This window comes from Pholis gunnellus, assembly GCF_910591455.1.
Source record: "Pholis gunnellus genome assembly, chromosome: 21".
Classification (NCBI taxonomy): domain Eukaryota; kingdom Metazoa; phylum Chordata; class Actinopteri; order Perciformes; family Pholidae; genus Pholis; species Pholis gunnellus.
The window spans coordinates 7,893,400-7,912,437 of record NC_136548.1 but is presented as its reverse complement, the minus strand read 5'-3'; the positions used below and the strand labels follow the sequence as shown (position 1 = coordinate 7,912,437).

The 19,038-nt window shown below is 40.8% G+C and overlaps 4 protein-coding genes across 4 annotated transcripts; 3 read left to right on the top strand and 1 right to left on the bottom strand.

The window, feature by feature from the left end:
- Positions 1-4,208: 4,208 nt before the first annotated feature.
- LOC306713231 (uncharacterized protein) lies at positions 4,209-5,412 on the top strand (the record flags this gene model as incomplete). Its single annotated transcript, XM_079182879.1, has 6 exons — positions 4,209-4,310; positions 4,415-4,529; positions 4,654-4,683; positions 4,855-4,908; positions 5,064-5,135; positions 5,271-5,412. 6 exons carry the CDS (start codon positions 4,209-4,211, stop codon positions 5,303-5,305), a joined length of 408 nt encoding a protein of 135 aa, XP_079039005.1. The 3' UTR covers positions 5,306-5,412.
- kat7b (K(lysine) acetyltransferase 7b) lies at positions 5,008-11,047 on the bottom strand. The gene is made up of 14 exons (XM_079182066.1): positions 10,873-11,047; positions 9,725-9,875; positions 9,374-9,622; positions 9,193-9,275; positions 8,800-8,877; positions 8,545-8,643; positions 8,322-8,432; positions 7,822-8,013; positions 7,491-7,580; positions 7,213-7,353; positions 6,994-7,087; positions 6,539-6,685; positions 6,286-6,392; positions 5,008-5,984 (listed from the first exon to the last, which is right to left on the bottom strand). The coding sequence occupies exons 1-14, from the start codon at positions 10,888-10,890 to the stop codon at positions 5,883-5,885; spliced, it is 1,662 nt and encodes a 553-aa protein (XP_079038192.1). The 5' UTR covers positions 10,891-11,047; the 3' UTR covers positions 5,008-5,882.
- A 1,493-nt stretch (positions 11,048-12,540) lies between these two features.
- Positions 12,541-14,418, top strand: ptges3l (prostaglandin E synthase 3 like). The gene is made up of 7 exons (XM_079182094.1): positions 12,541-12,674; positions 12,782-12,895; positions 13,094-13,160; positions 13,293-13,391; positions 13,731-13,820; positions 14,016-14,078; positions 14,190-14,418. The coding sequence occupies exons 1-7, from the start codon at positions 12,640-12,642 to the stop codon at positions 14,196-14,198; spliced, it is 477 nt and encodes a 158-aa protein (XP_079038220.1). The 5' UTR covers positions 12,541-12,639; the 3' UTR covers positions 14,199-14,418.
- Positions 14,419-15,278: 860 nt separating this feature from the next.
- aarsd1 (alanyl-tRNA synthetase domain containing 1) lies at positions 15,279-18,984 on the top strand. Its single transcript, XM_079183324.1, has 12 exons — positions 15,279-15,377; positions 15,837-15,965; positions 16,127-16,286; positions 16,384-16,441; positions 16,530-16,686; positions 16,865-16,981; positions 17,096-17,226; positions 17,975-18,041; positions 18,162-18,253; positions 18,331-18,385; positions 18,466-18,560; positions 18,642-18,984. Exons 1-12 carry the CDS (start codon positions 15,339-15,341, stop codon positions 18,778-18,780), a joined length of 1,239 nt encoding a protein of 412 aa, XP_079039450.1. The 5' UTR covers positions 15,279-15,338; the 3' UTR covers positions 18,781-18,984.
- Positions 18,985-19,038: the final 54 nt, after the last annotated feature.

The window sequence follows — 19,038 nt, the reverse complement described above, 5'->3', positions numbered from 1 at the left end:
AGTCTTTATTTTTGGGGACATGTCAGCCAAGTGCACACACTGAAGGTGCACTGCAGATTTTGGTGCTTTGATTTTATCTGTTAGACAACACTGCCACCTGCTGATTGAGATGTATCCTGTCGCAACAATATATAGACGACAGCAGATAAACCTACAAATCATAAAAACTTAAATATAATAAATGGATAAATGCACTGGTGACAGGTAATTCATGAAAAGCTTTAGAGAGGACATTTGCTGATTGAATGAAGCATCTTAAGGTCGTTTATGGTGTGAAGAAATACTTAAAATATGTACAGATTCTGTATTTTTAAATGAGGGAGTAGGAAACAAATCTAATTCTTTTAGCTTTCAACAAGGTAGCCTAACATCTGACACAAATAATAATTCAAATGTGAGTATGCTTATGTGACTTTTCTTTACTGAGCAGCTCCAGTAAAGCCCATGAATGGACTCATTTGTCAGTGTTAAGATTGTGTGGCGATAGCAGGTCCAGCAGGTCCAGCAGGTCCACCAGTCGGCTTTAAAGCCGCTCTGTCCGGCTGAAAGGTGATGATATCAAGCCTCTGGTCTAAACTCACCGCGGTGCAGCGTCTGCTGGCTTTGACTCATCTGATAACACAGCACCTGTCAACAGGAGATTATCAGCTCGAACCATGAGCCGTCCTCGACTGCCACCCTGTGTCCTTTATCTGTACTGCATCTTCTCATGGGCGAGGAATAAACTAATTTAGTTCAATTTAAGACTAATTAATGTAACACTTCTCTAAGAAAAGCAGCGGGTTTTGTGAGCTTTCTGCTATTGCTATTATTGCCCTTGCTTTTGCTGCTTTGTCTGTCAAAGCACTTTGTAAACTCTGTTTTTAAAAAAGGTGCTATATAATTAAAGTTATTATTATTGTAAATAGACACTATGGTGGAATGTACCAACCGCAATATGAAAGCAGTTATTTGCATGACTGACAGAATAGCTGATGGTTGCTATTACTTCAGACCACAAAGAAGCTATGCACAAACACTGTGTACTGCAACTGTCACGTACAATTGCCCTGCTGGCATAATTAGTGCGACACCACTTTGAAGTAAGGTACTCAAGCACTTGCATAACCACTCAGTCGAGACTAAATGATGATAGCAGGAGCACTTAACATAACCTGTAATGTAAGTTTGTATTGGTGCAAACATGATTCAATAGAAAGGTCAGGGCACCTCTACAATAGGCTGCGTTTCAAACAAGTACAAGGAAACAGTGCTAGATTTGCAGTTCAGTAAAATTACTGTAAAATTTGACTCAAGAAAGTTTTTGGTATACGTTTTATAAAGGAAGAGGGGAGCGTGTATGATACTGTTAAATTCAAGAACATTTTTAGGCCACAAAAACAATTGAATGTCAAGGTTTACACAAGTGGACCAACATCAGCAGCAAGAGCCCTTCTGTCAAAACGAACACTGAAATCCATTTGCAGCCTCTGCACACAACTGATGAGCCTATAATAAATAAACTTCCTCTGTATGGACCAGACAAGAGACGCAACTCAGGCAATTAAACGGAAATGACACTGCGGTGGGTGCAATAAGCATTGCTATGCTACATAGTCTTAACTTAATTAAGCCTGACCCTTCATTTGGAGTGAACAGCTTTAAAGCACACACAAACAACACCGTGGCGTGTTGCTAGGTGGTTGTGAACGTGCTCATGTGAATGAATTCAGAGTTTGTTGCACTCACCTGTCTGCGCATCCTCTGCGTGTCTCGAGCACACCTGTGCTCCATCGCGAAGCAGCTCAGCATCTCTTTCCCAGTCCAGCCAGTCCACTCAGCCTCTCTGGCCCACTGTGCTCCTCAGAGTTGCTGGTAAAAGTGCCTCGATGAAGCAGAAGTCACCACTGAAGGATTCAACATGGGTGTGTTTGATTTCACTTAGCGTGCTCACAGGATGGTGCGTTAATTAAGGCCGATGCAACGTTTTTTTTTTAACTATGCCGTGTTACAATAATGATACGGATGTGATTTTTAATTTGATTGCTGTTTATTTTCTTTAAATGATTCACTTACTGCTAGGCCCGACATGGGTGTGACCGCTGTTCTCTGCCCTCTCGCGCCCCTAAAAGAAACTTTACGTCTTCTTCTTTGAGGGTTTTACGGCAGTTGGCATATAATTGCATTGCTGCCACCCTCAGGCTTCAGTCTCCCTCAGTATTCATTCTTTGTAAAGCTTCTTTTTCCAGTCCTGTCGTCCTTAAAGAACCAAATCTGTCATAATCTGCGGGTATAATATATCACCATGCCTCAGACACAGCAGCTGCTGATTAATCTCCTTTCTTCTATTCCATTCTCACGCACTTTATCAGGACTTTTGTTTTTACTCTGCGACTTGTTCCATAGCACAATAATCGCCATTAAAAAGTACACCTTAGAATTTGTTTTATTGTATACAAAAACCGACTTTGCTCATCACAGTAAAGGACAGCTGGGAGACTGGTAAACACGTCTTCAGGAGACAACAGCTCCAAATTATAGACTACTCTGACAAAAGACTTTGATGTTAAATTGATGTGTCCCCCCCCCCCCACCCCGATTTCCTCAATAAAAAAACGATAGTAATACATCACAGTGACACATGATGTGAAGTCTATCCCATTCAAAATGAAGCACAGTTGATGTCTTCAACCACGCATGCTCTAAACATGCATATACTTCAATTTTGTCAGATTACTGTTACAGCTCTTACATAAACCAGGTTGGCAGATTACATGATATCCCATGATGCAATTGTAAGCAGGTGATCCACAGCATCAATTAGGGCTCTCTGAAGAAGGCCCAACTTGAAATGTCACACGAGCTTTATAAATCAACAGAAAAGTCACATATTAGAGGGTGAAATGTATCCGAGGTTTACACCAGTGAGCAGTGCAAACCCTGAAATGGCCGCTCGCGGTTTTACCGTGTTCTGGTAGTGCGGGACCTCTTTGTGACTGATCCATTTCATATGCAAATGATGTAGATCTGATTCATTTTGATTCAACACTCCACATTAGCTATGTGCACAAGAGGGGCTGTTCAGGTATAATTGCCTTTCAGGCCTAATTGTCCGGGGCTTTTCTTGCTTTTAGAAGCACCTGTGCGTGGATCAAAGCATTTGATGTATGTGTCAGCTTTGTTTCAAGTGGGTGTCCTTACAGCACACAGATTGTCAAGTAATTGCCTCTCCAGAAATTTCTATAGCCAGTGTTGGAAAAAAAAAAGCTCACCTTTTATTAGAATAGAGAATTGAAATGGCTACGGAAGTAAAGATCATGAGATTTGAGAACAGTGTCATCGACTCAGGAGATGGCAGAATAAATGACTACTCGTATATCCCATGATGAAAAAGTTATGATTATATTGATATATTTCAGTATGTTTCAGGTTATGGCGTGCAACACATTTCATACATACTGCATTGCACTCAAAATTTCAATTTGTCTATTTGCTGGTGTTGATCTGCTTAACCTCTGGCCCTCAGTGTTACGTAGGGCCTTTGGCATTTTAGTCTTACGTTTTTATAAATCAAAAGGTCAGAGGTCAGGTCTGTGTTATCCTGCTTCATAAATCCCAAACCAGCTGCCAAGTCAATTGGCCAACTAATAAAAGCACTCCCTTCAAAGCAGATGGTAATATTTGCAAAGCATTGGCCAAAGAGCCGACGCGCCTGCATGTCCTGCCCTCCCTCCTCCTCGGTGATATCAAAGAAGCATGTGCACATCACAAGGATATTTTTAGACCAATGACAATCCAGATGTCTAATAAAAATGGAAATGAAAGGTGACCATCTCAAATGTAAATATTTAAGCTTTAATATTATTGAACATGTTAGGGTTTTTTTTTCTGAGTTTAACACAGCTTGTAAATCATCGGATAACATTCGTTCCAACTACGAGAGAAGACATACAGTATATTCAATTTAAACATATTATTTGATTCATTAGATGTTAAATGTGTAATGGCTGCAAAATACTTAATACTTCAGATGAAAAGTGACTTAATGAAATATAACAAATCTGGAAGTTTCCAATGGAAACAAGGGCGTAATCGTGTTTGTAGGGGGAGGGGTCTAGCAGCATGGGGAGCAAAGGTATAAATGCACCCTGGATTCAGCTTTTTCAGATAAAAAGAAACAACTTGACTGAAGAGATACGGAACAGAAGCGTTTTCCTCCCGACTAAGAAATGGATAACTGGAAGATCCAGCTTGTTGTTGTGACTTTCTGTGCTTTGGTGCAAACCTATCAGGCACTGGAAGAGGAGAGAGGGTTACCTCAAGACTGGCAGGTGAGCATCCGTGATTAAAAGTTCTTATCAGAAATATTTGGATGACAATGTAGGAAATAATGTAAACCAAATAGCGTATTTTCTTGATTTTTTACAACAATAAGAAATCAAAAGTGTGGCAGGATGAGTCAATGGAGGCAAGTCTGACCCATCCGATGGCCAGTTTGATGAAAAGATCTAAAGCCCTTCGCTTCTATGGACTCATGGGGAAACGCTCAGGTGGCCTAACTCCGCATCATAAACAAAATGTTTTTCATTATATTGAATATGTCCGGGGTAATGAATAGGAAAAGACTGGTACATGACTATAAATACATGTTGGGTCCATTTGTATCTCCCACAGGTATAAAGAAGCCTTTTAAAGTCAATAGACGTAAGTAGCTTGATGTTGCTTTCACACTGTAGTACAATGTAATCTTCTCAACTGTCTATGGAGAAACATTACTGGCCAATCACTGACTGTTGATACCTTTAAAAAAAAAACCCATTAAAACTAAATAATGTATTTACTTTGTAAATGTGTGCATCTTTGTCGCATTTATAGGAAACAAAGGAGAGATGTTTGTGGGTCTGATGGGCAGAAGCGTTTCCAGTGGTGGTAAGCACAAATACCAGACATATCTAACTCATCTCAAAATATCAAAGCAGCTTTATTGATATCAAAAATACCAAATTGCTAATACACATTTAACAGCTAAGTACAAGGCAAAGACAGGCCCATTGAAAGGTTAAGTTAAAATGTTTTTTTTACAGAATCTTTAACCAGAGAAATTCCATCTGCAACAACCACTGCGATCGATGTTTCGGAGAAACCACACAAGCAAGGTACGATTGTATCAGTATAAAAACCTGAGGTTGTTTTATTTCTATGTGCATTCTTACAGTGGTATTGTCTTTATTTTTTTTCTTATATTCTCAGCAAATTAAAAATATCTCTTTTATTTTCCCATCATTTGGCAGGTTCATCAGAGGAATGGGTCCAAATCCTGTATTGATGGAGCTAGAAAAAAAAAAAAAAAGGAAGTTCACATCATTATGATCTATACAATTTTACACCAACCAAAGAAAACGTTACCATACATCGTACTCCTGGAAACACACACTCCGCTTACAGTTTCAATTCATGCTAACAAGTATTGTATTTAGCCCAAACAAAAAAAACTACCATCTTAAAAATGCACATTTCTTGAATGAAATAAAAAAAATAACAGCACGTGAATGCTGCTAAATGCAGGTATGTCTTCTTTTTTCTCGTTGCATGAGCAAAGCAAACATTCATGTTATCCACCACACTGGACCGTGTATCATTTAACATTCAAAGCTTATTAGATGAAGGCAGTTTATAAAACAAACAGGACAAAGAGATTCTCTACTGTAAATTGTTTGACAATATTTGAGTCAAGAATCATTGGACTTGGAACGTATGGAGCTTAAAATCAAAAGGAAAGTAAAATATAAAAGTTAAAAAAAGAAAAAAGAACACTGGTCTTGATTGACAGTTTGTAGGTCGAGGCTACTTGTGGCTGGTGAGGCTGGAGTTGAGTTTTTTCAGTAGCCTGAGGATCTTGGCGCTCATGTCCCTTTGGGAGGGGTCCATTTCAGTGAGCTCGGGTCGATGGTTTTGTTGCTGTGGCCTCGCTTGATCTCCTTCGCTTTCCACTCATCGATCAGGTCCTAGGAGGGAGCAGAGAGTAAGAAACGGGCGGTCAAACACAGTGATTACATTCAAGTGAAGCTGCATTACCGTCATTAGTATAAAAATATGTACGTGTTAACTATTACAGCATTATCTTAAAATGTAAGGTCCAATGTTTAACAAATTATACAAAACATGAGAAAAGATGAACTCATGTCCATCCAAGTTAAAGTATTTGTTTGACGGGTAGAAAACTATTTGAGAGTTTGTCTGCATGATCAATTAATTTAGAAGATGATAAACTTAAACAGTAGAAAGGCCAACGGACAGATATCTTACCTGTCGCTTCAACACCAAGTGCTTTCCCTTCCAATACTTCAGCATCTGAAGGGACTGCAGGGTGCTCACGATGTCCACCGGATTGACAGCCGTCTCCTGGCTGATCTCTGCGCACCAACAGATATTGCACCAGTAAATACGCTTTGTGTGTTCTTTGTTCAAGGCAATCTTTCAATGTGTTGATGCATGTCGTCTTAATGGTGGTAGAGCAAGGCCAGAGGGCAACCTGCTGGAACTCTGAGTCCTGACTCACCTTTGATGGAGATCTCCTTGCCCTGGAAATTGCACATGTATCTGAGTAACACCTCCTTCCAGTAGCTACGGTAACTGATGAGGCCCAGGTCAGACAGAGGCCTCTCGGGTGAGCCCACCCTCTCCTCTACTTTGGACAGCAGGTAGCCTAAACAAAGCACAAAGGACGGCCAGCAGGAGCGGTTAAAAACAACACACTATACATAAAAACAACATGTTTTAGTATGATCTACTGTGAAATGTTGTAATAATGTTGTTTTCATCCCAAATTAAAACAGATAATTTAAGAAAGAAGACAAATCTTGCTTTGGGGTTTTAGTATTTCAGTGTTAACACATTTTACCTGGTGCCATCTTGAAAATAGAAATGACTCATGTTACATTTACCCTTCTGTTAGGACAGTCAACAAAATGACAAAATGAGAGTGAATCTGTACATCAGTGAATATATACATACTGAAGTCAATGAGCATCTTGCCAAAGCCCTGCCTCATGTACTGCGGCATCGTCAGGATACAGGATACATTGTAGTTGAGGAAGGAATTCTTCTCCTGGAAGTGATTAAAAAAACCCATTCCAGTCACTTCTGTATACAAAAATATAGTTCACGCAATATATATGTTCTTATATACTGTATACACGGCAGACATCTCAATTAGTTTTATTTCACATTTACCTTGGAAAAGTATCCCACTAAATGGCAGCCGGTGTTGTCGGCCTCGGTCATGACGTAGAAGAGAAACGGCTCGACGTCGTAGTACAGCGTTTTGTGGTCCAGGAAGAGCTTGGCGAGTAAACACAGGTTCTGGCAGTAGATCTAATGGGATAAAAATGACACGTATTAGTAAGAAGCCACCGTGTGTGGCGCTTGCTTCACAGATTTATGTGTATACGACTTCCAGATATCGACAAAAACCAGAAGGGGTAAAGATGTTTAAGTCAGAGTCTCCCTACCTTATTCTTTTTGCCATCAACTTCAAACACAGATATGCCCCCCTTTCTGTACACCTCGTCTCCTGGAGGATGCTTCCACACACACTTGGCCTGAAAAGACACGTAATAAAACACACATCAGGGTTATTTCCTCAGCTCTCAGGGAGAATAAACAGAGAAATAAAGGCCATGATGCAGTGTCAATAGGCATGATATGTAATATGAATTATATATCCAAATGTCTGGGGAATCTATTTTAACAGAAAAATCTAAAATACTATTGAAAAATCTATTATCGGCATAACATTGCTGGTGTATCAAGGACATGATGAGTTCAGTCGTCGACTCTCACCATGTGTCGTCTGAGGATGGTCTGGCTCTTCATGTACTTGAGGCAGAACTCGCAGACGTAGAGGCGACCCAGGCGTGCATACTCCTCAGGATACGGCGAGTGGTACCAGGTGTCCAGCTCGTAGCGGCCAAACAGGATGGTCTTGATCATGTTGCTGCCCTCGGTGATCTGACCCTGGATGCGCAGCTTCTCCTGCAGGAGGGACGTACACCGCGTTACCGCTGGCCTTAGCATCAACCCGTACGATAAGGCTATTCAGCACCCACCCCTCACTGCTTCTCTATTAAACTGCCAGCGCTACCACGGAGCCTGCGTCACTAACTGCACACTCCGACATAAATATTACTTTTATCTGTAGGATATATCCAGGAAGTCAAACTGATTCAGCATTGAAAACAGGTTGAAAATATACATTTCAACATTATATAATAACAATATGACAAATTGTTTTATGACATAACATCATCTGGACACTGACGGAGGTATATAGCAGCCATTACCAGATCTTCAGATGCACGGGCCTGGGCTTTCCTGAAGAGCTCCAGGTCATATTCACTGGTGATGTTCTCCAGCAGAGGCTCTCTGGTGTTGCTGTGTGTCTGCCGATGCTCCTGTGGACCAGACGGACAGAGGTATGGACATCTGATGATATACCATCCAATATACAAAACGGAGTGCAGGTTGTAATGGGGAATATGGCGAGTTGGAGAGCCTGCAATGTACCATGTGCTTTTCTTTCTGCTCCTTCTGAAGGCCAGAGTTTCGCCCCTTCCTCATCTCAGACACCTGCTCTTTGTATCTGCTCTGTTTGGATGTTGGCGTCTGAAAATCAAGATAGAAATACATTCAATTTCATGATAATATCAAACCTGCACAATAACTATGTTTTTGGCGGTGGATCCTACATAACCTTCATATGCTTCCTGTTCGACAGTAAACAGAATGAATGGGATGTCAATCATTGCGTGAAGGGAGTACCTGGTGGCGAGTTGCATGGCGCGAGTTGTTTTCTTCCTTCACCTCCTCCTCTGGTTTCTCACGGCTGACGGCTTTCACCTGTAATGAAAAGCAAGATGCAGCTCAAACGGTCAAATATTTGTTCATGTGTTGCTACGCCTGATTCACTTATTGTATGGTACCGATCTTCTTGTTTTGAAAGTCTGAACTGTAAACATAAGGCCTACCATAACAGTTACATTTAAGGAAGGAAACATAAATAACAGAAAATGAATACGGACAGATTTGTGAAGTAACCACACACAACAAATCTACAAAAATTCTACTAATACTATCATATAATATCACGACAATGAGATCATAGCTAATGACGGTAGAAAGCAAATAAAGTAACTCATAACACCATCGTCTCACCTTGCATTCATCAGCAGACAGATTGTGGTACAGAGGGCAGCCTGAGACAGCAAAATGACGTTCATGTTTTCCTGTGAGATGACCTGGTGATGACATTATGATAGTACATGATGTCACTGAATACACATCAAATTCATTTAAATCAATAATCGGGGACTCCATCGATGAACCGATGTTTTACCGAGTGAGTTGCATCCCGGCGTAGGGCATTTCATGTTGAAGTTATAGGTCTCGTGACAGCGGCGGCGCTTGGGTCGATGGGAGAGGTCCTTGTCCGAGTCTCTGTTGGCTTGATCTTTGGCCAGGCTCTCGTCATGGGAGGCGTTGGGGCTGGAGATGTCCAGCTCCGATTCAGAAGACGGGGCATTTCCCGTAGGCGTCAACGGCGGAGATTCGTCATGGTCAGCGGCTCGCTTCAAATCCGGAGTATCTAAAGCAAAAAAAAAGGAGTCAAACCACCATGTTCATTTAACAGCTGAGAGGAAGTACACTGTAAAAACTATATTTTTGTCATTATTGAATGTTGGCCAACCCTGAGAGCTTTGGCTAAGGCGAGTGGAGGCTCTGGTGAGGCGCTGCCTCTTGTGCATGTTCCCATCACTTTCTGAACTATTGGTCTGTTCTCTTTCAGCGGAGGAGTCCGAGTCTTCAGTTCCATCTGAACCGCTCCCGACCATGTGTCTCTGTCAGGGGAGGGGGGGGGGATTAAATGAGAGGCATCCTATTCAAAATCTGTTATCATGGTGCTAAACTGTAGAAGCTGGTGGGCCCCCCAGGTGTCAGTGACGTAGTGTAGACAATAGGGGTCACAATCAATGAGGTTAGCTTACTAGGAATTGTTGATTTTGTCTTAATAAAACCAGCAAAACCTGGGACTACGAGATGCTTGTGAACCAAGTGCTTGTAACGGGTTTACCCGCTGTTTTTATCTCGCGTACTCTGTAATCAGTATTTGAGAGAAAGGCCACAGACAGCTGATGGCTCACTGTTAGCAGGTTTAACGGCTGTGACTAACGTTTGCGGCTAACTATCACCACAGTTAGCATTTTGGTCCTTTGTAGCGCGCAACTGGTGAAATAATGTGAACGTTGCTATCCATCGTAGTGTCAACACGACAGAGTATCTATCCTGGTTAGCATTTCAGCAACGTAACATCGTTAGCTTCGAGTGTCATGTTAGCGCCCCCGTTTCCTCTCACGGCTAATAGACAGTGGAACCAGACAGCATTAGCAAAACTCGCATCTTAAGGTATAGTGCTTGTTGGTGCTTTCTTTTCTGTGAATATCTAGATATTGACATAATGCGAGTTGTGGTAGTCTCATGGTAGGTTCGGCATATACATAGCCCAGAAAAGCACCGTTTTGTTTCAATAAAAGCCACGGTAAAGTTGTACATTTAGAATAGCTGCTCTTGACCGCACACCAAGGTGCAACGTAATTTATCTTACTTAACGTGAACTTAAATGTTGACAAAAACAAGATATGACAACTGATACAGTAGAGCAACCAATGAACAGTTTAAATGATGCACGGTGGACTGAACCTGTATAACAAACCCCATGTTTAAGCGTATTAAATTGTGGAAAAATTGAATGGACTATGGTGGAGCGTCCTCCATGAAGGGAAGCTAACGTTAAGTTAGCTAATGCTACCCTCTTGTGCGACCTACATCTGTTCTTACCTGTCCTCTACGAGGCATGTTCAGCTGGATGCGCGGTACTTCCTGCGGGTTTGAAATAACAAATTGCAGAATTCCCGAAACTGAAGAAAAAAAAGACGGAAAAAAACTATTTATTGATTTTTTTTCAGGAATAAGTTTATATGTACACAGCGTTGCCCCGGGTCTCTCGCGCCACATTCCCCTCACAGACAGGGTAGAGAACTGCATTTCCGGTGACAAATCTATGGAGTGTGCGCCTCCACGCCAGCAGGGGGCGACTAGAAGCTGTGTCCCAATCCACACAACACACGACACGCCCCCTCATTGTTCATCAGTTATGTGATTGGACGCTGCAGCCGATCGGACTGATAAGATTTTTTTCAACATGTAAACAGTGAAGACGGATCGCAGATTAAACTCAAGCTTTATATTTGATTAGTTTTCTGATTCACCTTCTGGTTAAAATATATGTTAATTGTAGACTGAACAACAAAAGGACCACAAACAACTTTCTTAATTTATTAGAAAGATTTGTGTTTTCATTATCTGATATTTCCCTCAATACATTTTATTATGGATACAATTAAAGTCAGAGAGAACTGAGAGACGAAACACTTTTTACATCATTTATCATCATCATTTAATTCAGTCACGTGAGGCTGATCATTCGTGTCTGGTTTGATGAGTTATATCATTTAAGATAAACCATAATCATATTCTGGGTTAATTAATATTGACGTCACAATCTGAATTTCAAAACGTAAAGGTGCAAAGAATTCATAAATAAGACGATTGCATTCCGCCGGTAGAAATCGATCCTGAGCTTATAAACAGAACACAGGACACAGTTTGTTAACAGGCTACAGAGAGAAAACACCTCTACAGTGCATGATTACTGTGTCTTTATTAGTTATTAGTATTATTAGTTACTATTAAGTATAGTGATCATGTGAACAGACACAAACTTCTCAAAAGTCTCTCCAGCTGTTAAAGCCGACTGACAGCAATTAAGAGACTTGGGATGTACCCCAAATCATCCTCCGAAATGAGACGGCCTGAGCTACAGAGGACTTCCTGTTTGCGTCACCAGCTATCTCTCTCTCTCCCCCCCTTGCTGCTCCCGTGACTAGAATCCCTGCTCAGAAGGATTGACACAGATTATATATATATATATATATATATATATATTTATTTTATTTGTACATATATGTATACATATATATTCATTATATTGATCCATAAGTTCCCTGACTTAACTTGATAAAAATATATAGAATTTAAATGTAGCCTCCTCTAGATTGATGACTTAGTTTTCTGATCGCTTAATGTATTTAAATAACAAATACATTAAAAAGATTTAACATAAAATCAAAAAAAAAAAACACAAATAGTAGGAGTACAATTTACATCAGGTGTTTACTGACTATAGTTCCAAAGGCTGTTTATATTTTCAGATGTCCCATTTGTTGTCACCCTGCTCTGTTTAGTGTCTCCCTGCCCCCACCTTCACCCTCTTAGCACCCAGGGTCGGGGGTGGCTGAAGTATCGGACAACCCAGAAAATGCATTTGTTTTCCCGAGAGTTCCACTGACAGGCTATAAAGGGGAAGGGGCTGTGGCAGGCAAGTGTCCCAGCAGCTGATACCAACTGCTCTATATATATAGCCTCCAGGCCCTGGTCACCGCATTAGAGCACACAGCCCGAACAAACAAGCCACATGCTTTTTACTCTCTGGAAGTTAAAGGAATAGGAAAGTAGTTTCTGTCGTAGTACTGCGCAAGAATTACAATGAACAAGCCCAAAATTGACAGACCAGAGGAGAGGTAAGTGCTGCCAGTCTCTTAGTAGTCTATATGACTTTGCTTTATTTCACTAATCTTAATGAATGATCATATATTTGATTCATAACAGTTTCTCTGTGTCTTAACAGCCAGCCAGCACGTGCGCTGTGGTATGACAGAAAGAAATATGTAACCATCAACTTCATGGTTCAGAGACCGAAAGATGTCCAGGTTGATATCCAGCCAGATAAAATGATTTTATGGTGAGTTTAGACATGTGTTCCCTGTTGTTTCTCTGTTCGTGAAATCTCTTTCTTGCTTTCTATCTCTGTCTTAAGAAACATACTTTGTGCAACAGCGTTTGTGTAAAATCATGTGGCCAGTTGTCTATACATGTTGTAAATTGTATATATTTATACTAAATTGTTCTCTTGACAACCCTGTCCTGTCTTCACAAACAGCTGCAAAAATGACACAGATGACGTGATCTACAATGAGCTGCACTTCTACGACAAAGTTCTAATCCATGTAAGCATCCGCTTTTTTGGCGCAATGAGACCTACGTAATAAAACTGATTATATACGTTGTGTGCTGAGACGTACAGTCAGTTTGATGTTTAATATAAACGTGTTGATTTTTCCTGATAACACTTTAAAAAGGACTCCAGAGAAAGAGTCTATGACCGCACCATCAATCTCTTGCTAAGGAAGGGGAAGCCTGACTATGCATGGCCTCAGCTCCAGAAGGATCCGGCTAAGGTAAGTGTGTGTCAGGTCAACATTTAAGTCTTAACATTCTCACGACCTTAAGAAATGTTTAAAGTTTTCTTGTGAATTTCGTGTGTCATTTTTAAGAGCATGGATTCTATAGAAATGGGGAAATATTTCAGAAACTATTTATTATATTTCTCACCACACTGTTTGCAAATCAAGTGATACCAGGTGCCGACCCCTCTGTTGAAAAACTCCTGTAGCACACTGTGGCTGTAAGAAACATGGGTTTGACAACTGATATTTAACATTTTAAATGACACTTGAACTAAAAGCATAATAAGGATAGAAATTAAAAATGTGTTGTTTTTCTCCTTCTCTTCGCAGCCCAGCTGGATTTCTGTAGATTTTGATAACTGGAGGGACTGGGAGCATGAAGAAGACGATGGAAAGGAGGAGTACAATAGATACATGGATGTGAGTAAATGCAATGTCTCCAGTTATAAAATCAACTAAATTACGATAATGTTCAAATTTTAGGAAACCGTGCATGTACTTACATGCAATATTTACATTCTTTCTCTGAGTGTGTGTTTGTTTGTTTGTTTGTTTGTTTGTTTGTTTGTTTGTGTGTGTGTGTGTGTGTGTTTAAACTTGGGTTTTCTCTTATAGATGATCAAAGAAATGTCTCAAACTAATAAAGGACAAACACCAGATATGGGGGATCTTAGTGATGTAAGTACAGATGGTAGTTTGAGAGGTTACTATTACTATTGAATATGGATTATTTCCATTTGATCATTTAAATTGTGACAATCGACCACTTTCTTCCTTCTTCTTTTGCAGTCTGACTGAGACTCACAGTGCCCTCTCTCCGGTGTTGGAGGCCACTACAACTCTATATGACACGACTATGTGCTATGTTTGCTAAAGTTTGTAATATTTGCAGAGGTTTTGAAATGTTGTTGTCAAAATACTGTTCTTCTATGTGATATTTTCTATGGAATTATTTCTTGACATGTTATTGTCCACTGTCGCGGATGTATCATTGTCAATTTTAATAAATGAAAAAAGGTTTAGCAACCAGGGTTTGAAAGTCATTATGATATGTTGCACATGGGGTAACACATTTTATGTTAATATGCTTTTACCAGTAAATTATAGGCTTTATACTGGACTATGGGGATGAGCATAGCAGAACATGGTTGTTTGTTTCACTAACTCCAGAAGATGACAGTAAATCAGCAAAATATACACCATCTTCATTCATAATTTCATTTTTGGTACAGCAGTATATACAGCGGCAACATAAAATATGTGACCAGCAGATTAGTCTTCTATGTAATCGTTGGTGATAGGTAATGATGTGCAGGTGCTAGCCTATGCTTTACAAACCTATATCATATCTGTTGAGTACATTTTATTATGATCGACTATTATCCATATTGGATAACCCGGACCACCCTCTCCACCACCTACTGCAGGAACAGCGGAGCACTTTCTTCAACAGACTCATCAATCACCAGATCAATCACAAAACTATAACACCATTACTCTGTTGTTTGGTTACATATTTGCACTACTGTTTAGTTAGTTCATTTAATATTATTCTATTTCATCGTATATACTGTGCATTTTTATATCTAATATTTTTACTCTGTTATTCTTATTGTAAATATTGTTCTTTTGTGGATTTGATATTTGCATTTATATTTAAGATTTTTACTGTTATTTCACCTGTACCATAATTGCTGCAGTAGCGAAAACAATTCCCTTGGCAGGATTAATAAAGTATCTATCTATAGATAGATATATCTGTTTTTACTATGCTTGTATATGAGGTTTTAAAAGCTGTCATTAAAAAGGAAACAAGTCGAAGTCAGCCAAGTCCGGTCTAACCAGGTTTGGACTACGTTGCTTGCCGTAGTAAGCTGAGTCAGTTTGATTTGCTTAATTCATGTGTCAGGCAGACTTTTTCCTCAAATATACCCCAGAATGGCGTTTCAGTGTCAACGAGACTGCTATATGAAAGAGGTATGAAGCAGTGTCAGCGCTGCACTTTTTAATAGCGTACGAAAACACCAAATGTACCATTCGGTCTCTGCTGAAATGATTAGCATGGCTGCTAACTACAGTGGGAGAATGTGTTATGGGGAGCACGAGCTAGTTACCCACTAACGCACGTTACTATTACATTTGTTTTAGGGCATTGCACGTTTGGTATCTGTTGAATTGTATAATATAACGTGCAAACGTCAGAGTAGCCCGATGTGTATTTAAAGGCCACTCGCATACATTAAACCCACTGTCAAAATGTAACGTTAGGATTTTCACATTTAATGTTTTAAGTAATACTTTTCACAGTATCTCGCGGTTAAATGGACGCATTTCTTGTTGAAAGACCTCAGTAAAGGTTTATATGAGACTGAAATCCCACACCAGTCCCCCTCCCCCTGTACAGCTGTTTTCATGTCCTCATTGTTTTCCTTTCAGTTTGCTACCTCTGTGGTGTCCTGCTGCCCAGCTGAGCTCAAACATGAAGTCAGTGGAAAGAAAGAAACTCTGAAGGGCTTCAATGTAAAGCTCCAAGACACCATCTTGTTCCCCGAGGGAGGCGGCCAAGTAAGCTGTTTTTTTTTTGTAAATCATAAGAATTCACTACATGTGCAGATTCTCGTGACTCATTTGGGAGTCGTTTGTGTCAGAAGTAATATGAAGTAATCAAAAAGCCACACTACATGATGTTATTCTTATATTTTTCAAGCTTTGTGTTCCTCCTTCAGCCAGATGACCACGGGCTGATTGGAGATGTCCCCGTCTTGAGGGTGACGAGGCAGGGAGCCGACGCCATACACTTTGTGGGCTCACCTCTGGAGGTGGGTCAGGAGGTGCAGGTGAAGGTGGACTGGGAGAGGAGGTTTGACCACATGCAGCAACACTCAGGTGTGTGTCTCGGCGAAACAGGTCAGGGACTGTTGTTTCATACGTTGTTATAACACACTTTGCTCTAAGCTGCAATTGTTGTCTTCCTGTTTCTTAGGTCAACATTTGATCACAGCTTTGGCAGAAAACTTTTTTGGATACAAGACCACATCCTGGTACATTACCACTCCACTGGGCCGTTTCCCTGTAAGCATAAGAACTCGTGGGTTTACCTCTCTTCTCTGGTTTTCTTTTGTTTCTCAGGGATCTGGGGCGTCAGAGAAGCACCATTGAACTGGACACTCCCTCTGTGAAGCCGGCCCAGCTCCAGGCTCTGGAGGAAGCCGTAAACGAAAAGATCAGAGTCCATGTCCCCGTCACCGTCCAGCTCCTCTCGATAGACGATCCTGCTGTGGAAAAGGTGCATTTACTGATATTACTGGTGCTAAAGTGCAGTCCTCTTACTGTGCGATCAATTCAAGTTTTAGATATTGTTTCGGACACGCATCTTCTTTTGACTGTACTACATCTATTATAAGGAGATTTTACATCTTCAGTTAGTCACATGAGTTGTGTGTGTGTGTGTGTGTGTGTACCAGGTGAGGAGTCGAGGGCTGCCAGACGACCATGCAGGGCCGATACGGATCATTGATATCGAGGGCGTCGATGCCAACATGTGCTGTGGGACCCATGTGTCTAACCTCAGTCAATTACAGGTTCAACTTCACACACGCGCATGCAGATACACAAGCACTTACTTGTGCCTTATACAATACTTAACATGTGTTCATATGTCATATTTGTGACATTTCTTTTGATCTGAATTTTAGGTTATAAAGCTGCTGGGAACTGAGAAAGGAAAGAAAAACAAAACCAACCTGATCTTCCTGACAGGAAACAGGGTTTTGAAGTACGCTGAGAAAAGCTACAGCACAGAGCGCTCGATGGTGTCTCTCCTGAAGTAAGTCTGAGTCATCAGAATATCCCCAATGTGAGTTCCAGGGGCGTTTCTAGGATTCAAAGAAAGGGGGGGGGGGGGGGGGCTTAGCCCCAAGCGGAGTGACATGTATCCGCGGATATCCATCATTTCAGACAGTTCATAGATTGGTTCAATCAGAAAGTGTGATTTGTGCTCTGTAGTTTTGCTTGCATTCGGTATATGATAACACAAGAGACAGTATTTTATGACTTGACATGAAAATATCATGAAATAATCTAGTTTAGGCTCGGCCTTGGAGTAGCCTAAGCCTGACAACAAATGCCGAAACATTTCTACCACAGTAGAAGAAAATAAAAAAACCTCCATCACACCGGCTCCTTCAGCCCCGCCAGTCTCCTGCTTCTCTCGCTCACTGACTGGGCGGAGCTGCCACCTCTCCTAAAGAATCTTCTTCTATCCATCTGGTCAATGAATTGGATGATATACCGGTACAATAGAGTTCAGTGAGTTAAGTACAATAGAGTGTCAACATAGCCCACTACAAACCAGAACGCACGCACATATGTAGCATGTTAGTTATAAATAACTTGTCCATGTGAGAAACAATAGTTTAATTTAATGACATCACCAAAATAAAAAGATTTTTTTCTTTTTTAAAGCCAATAATGCCAAATTATTTGGGGGGGCTGAAGAACATTGTAGTGGTGAGTTCAACTCATTCTTCGAGTTTTAAGTGGGGGGAAAAAAAATCCTGAATTTTGTTCCACAGAACTGGACCCGATGAGCACGTTGAGGCTGTTGACAAGTTGCAGAAGTCTGTTAAACTTCTACAAAAAGTAAGAATATTTAATCAGCGATTTCTTTCTTTAGATGACGAGCACTGTGTCACACTTGTTTGCTGCTGCAGAACAAACTGCACACAGACTCTCTAACTATCATAAACATGTCTCGGGCAGACTAACCTGAGCCTGCTACGAGACATGGCTGTTCTCATCACTCAGAACTTTAAGAACGACCCCCAGAGAGGCAACTTCTTCAGCTTGCACAAGTAAGAGACTCTTCTTCAAAGTACATCAATAGAAGGATTTCAGGGAAAAAAAAAAAAAAGGATCTTTCTTTCAACAGGAAAGAGGGCGACAATGAGTTCATGAATATCATTGCCACTGAACTAAGCACTGAGGTAAGTGTAAAACCTGGCTGTTTAGTTCTTGGTATTATCTGTTAAATGTTTTTGTGAAGCCTCATTCCGTCTGCTTTTAGGAAACTTTGGTTTTCCTCACTGTTGGAGAGGAGAAGGGACCTGGTTTGTTTCTGCTGTCCGGACCCAGTGGACAAGTGACTGAGATGGGACCGCGGTAAGAGAGACAAAACCACATGTTTATTTAGCCTCTGCTTTCATGTAGGTTGGCACGATGTGAAGTCTCTGTGCTCCCCAGGGTGTTGGAGATGCTCCAAGGGAAGGGGGCGGGCAAAAACGGACGTTTCCAAGGAAAAGCCAACAGCCTGGCTCGAAGAGGGGAGGTGGAGGCTTTCCTGCAGCAGCACTGCAAACATCACACCTCAGAGGAAGAATAAACTCGGCAATGGTTCAATATTTCTTTAGAGAAACGATACATTTAGAAGGCAAACAGGATCGCTCACCTTTTGTTGTAAAGACTAAATGTGTAAAAGTACTCGATCATTTCTGTGATAATGTATATAACTGACTTCTGTACAACATGTGCTGTACATATCTGATTGTCATGTGCAGTTTTTATTCATTTAAAACCTTGTTTTCTGTCTTCATTTCCATTTGTTTTGCCTAAGGGTTCAATTTAGACGCAGACAATTAAA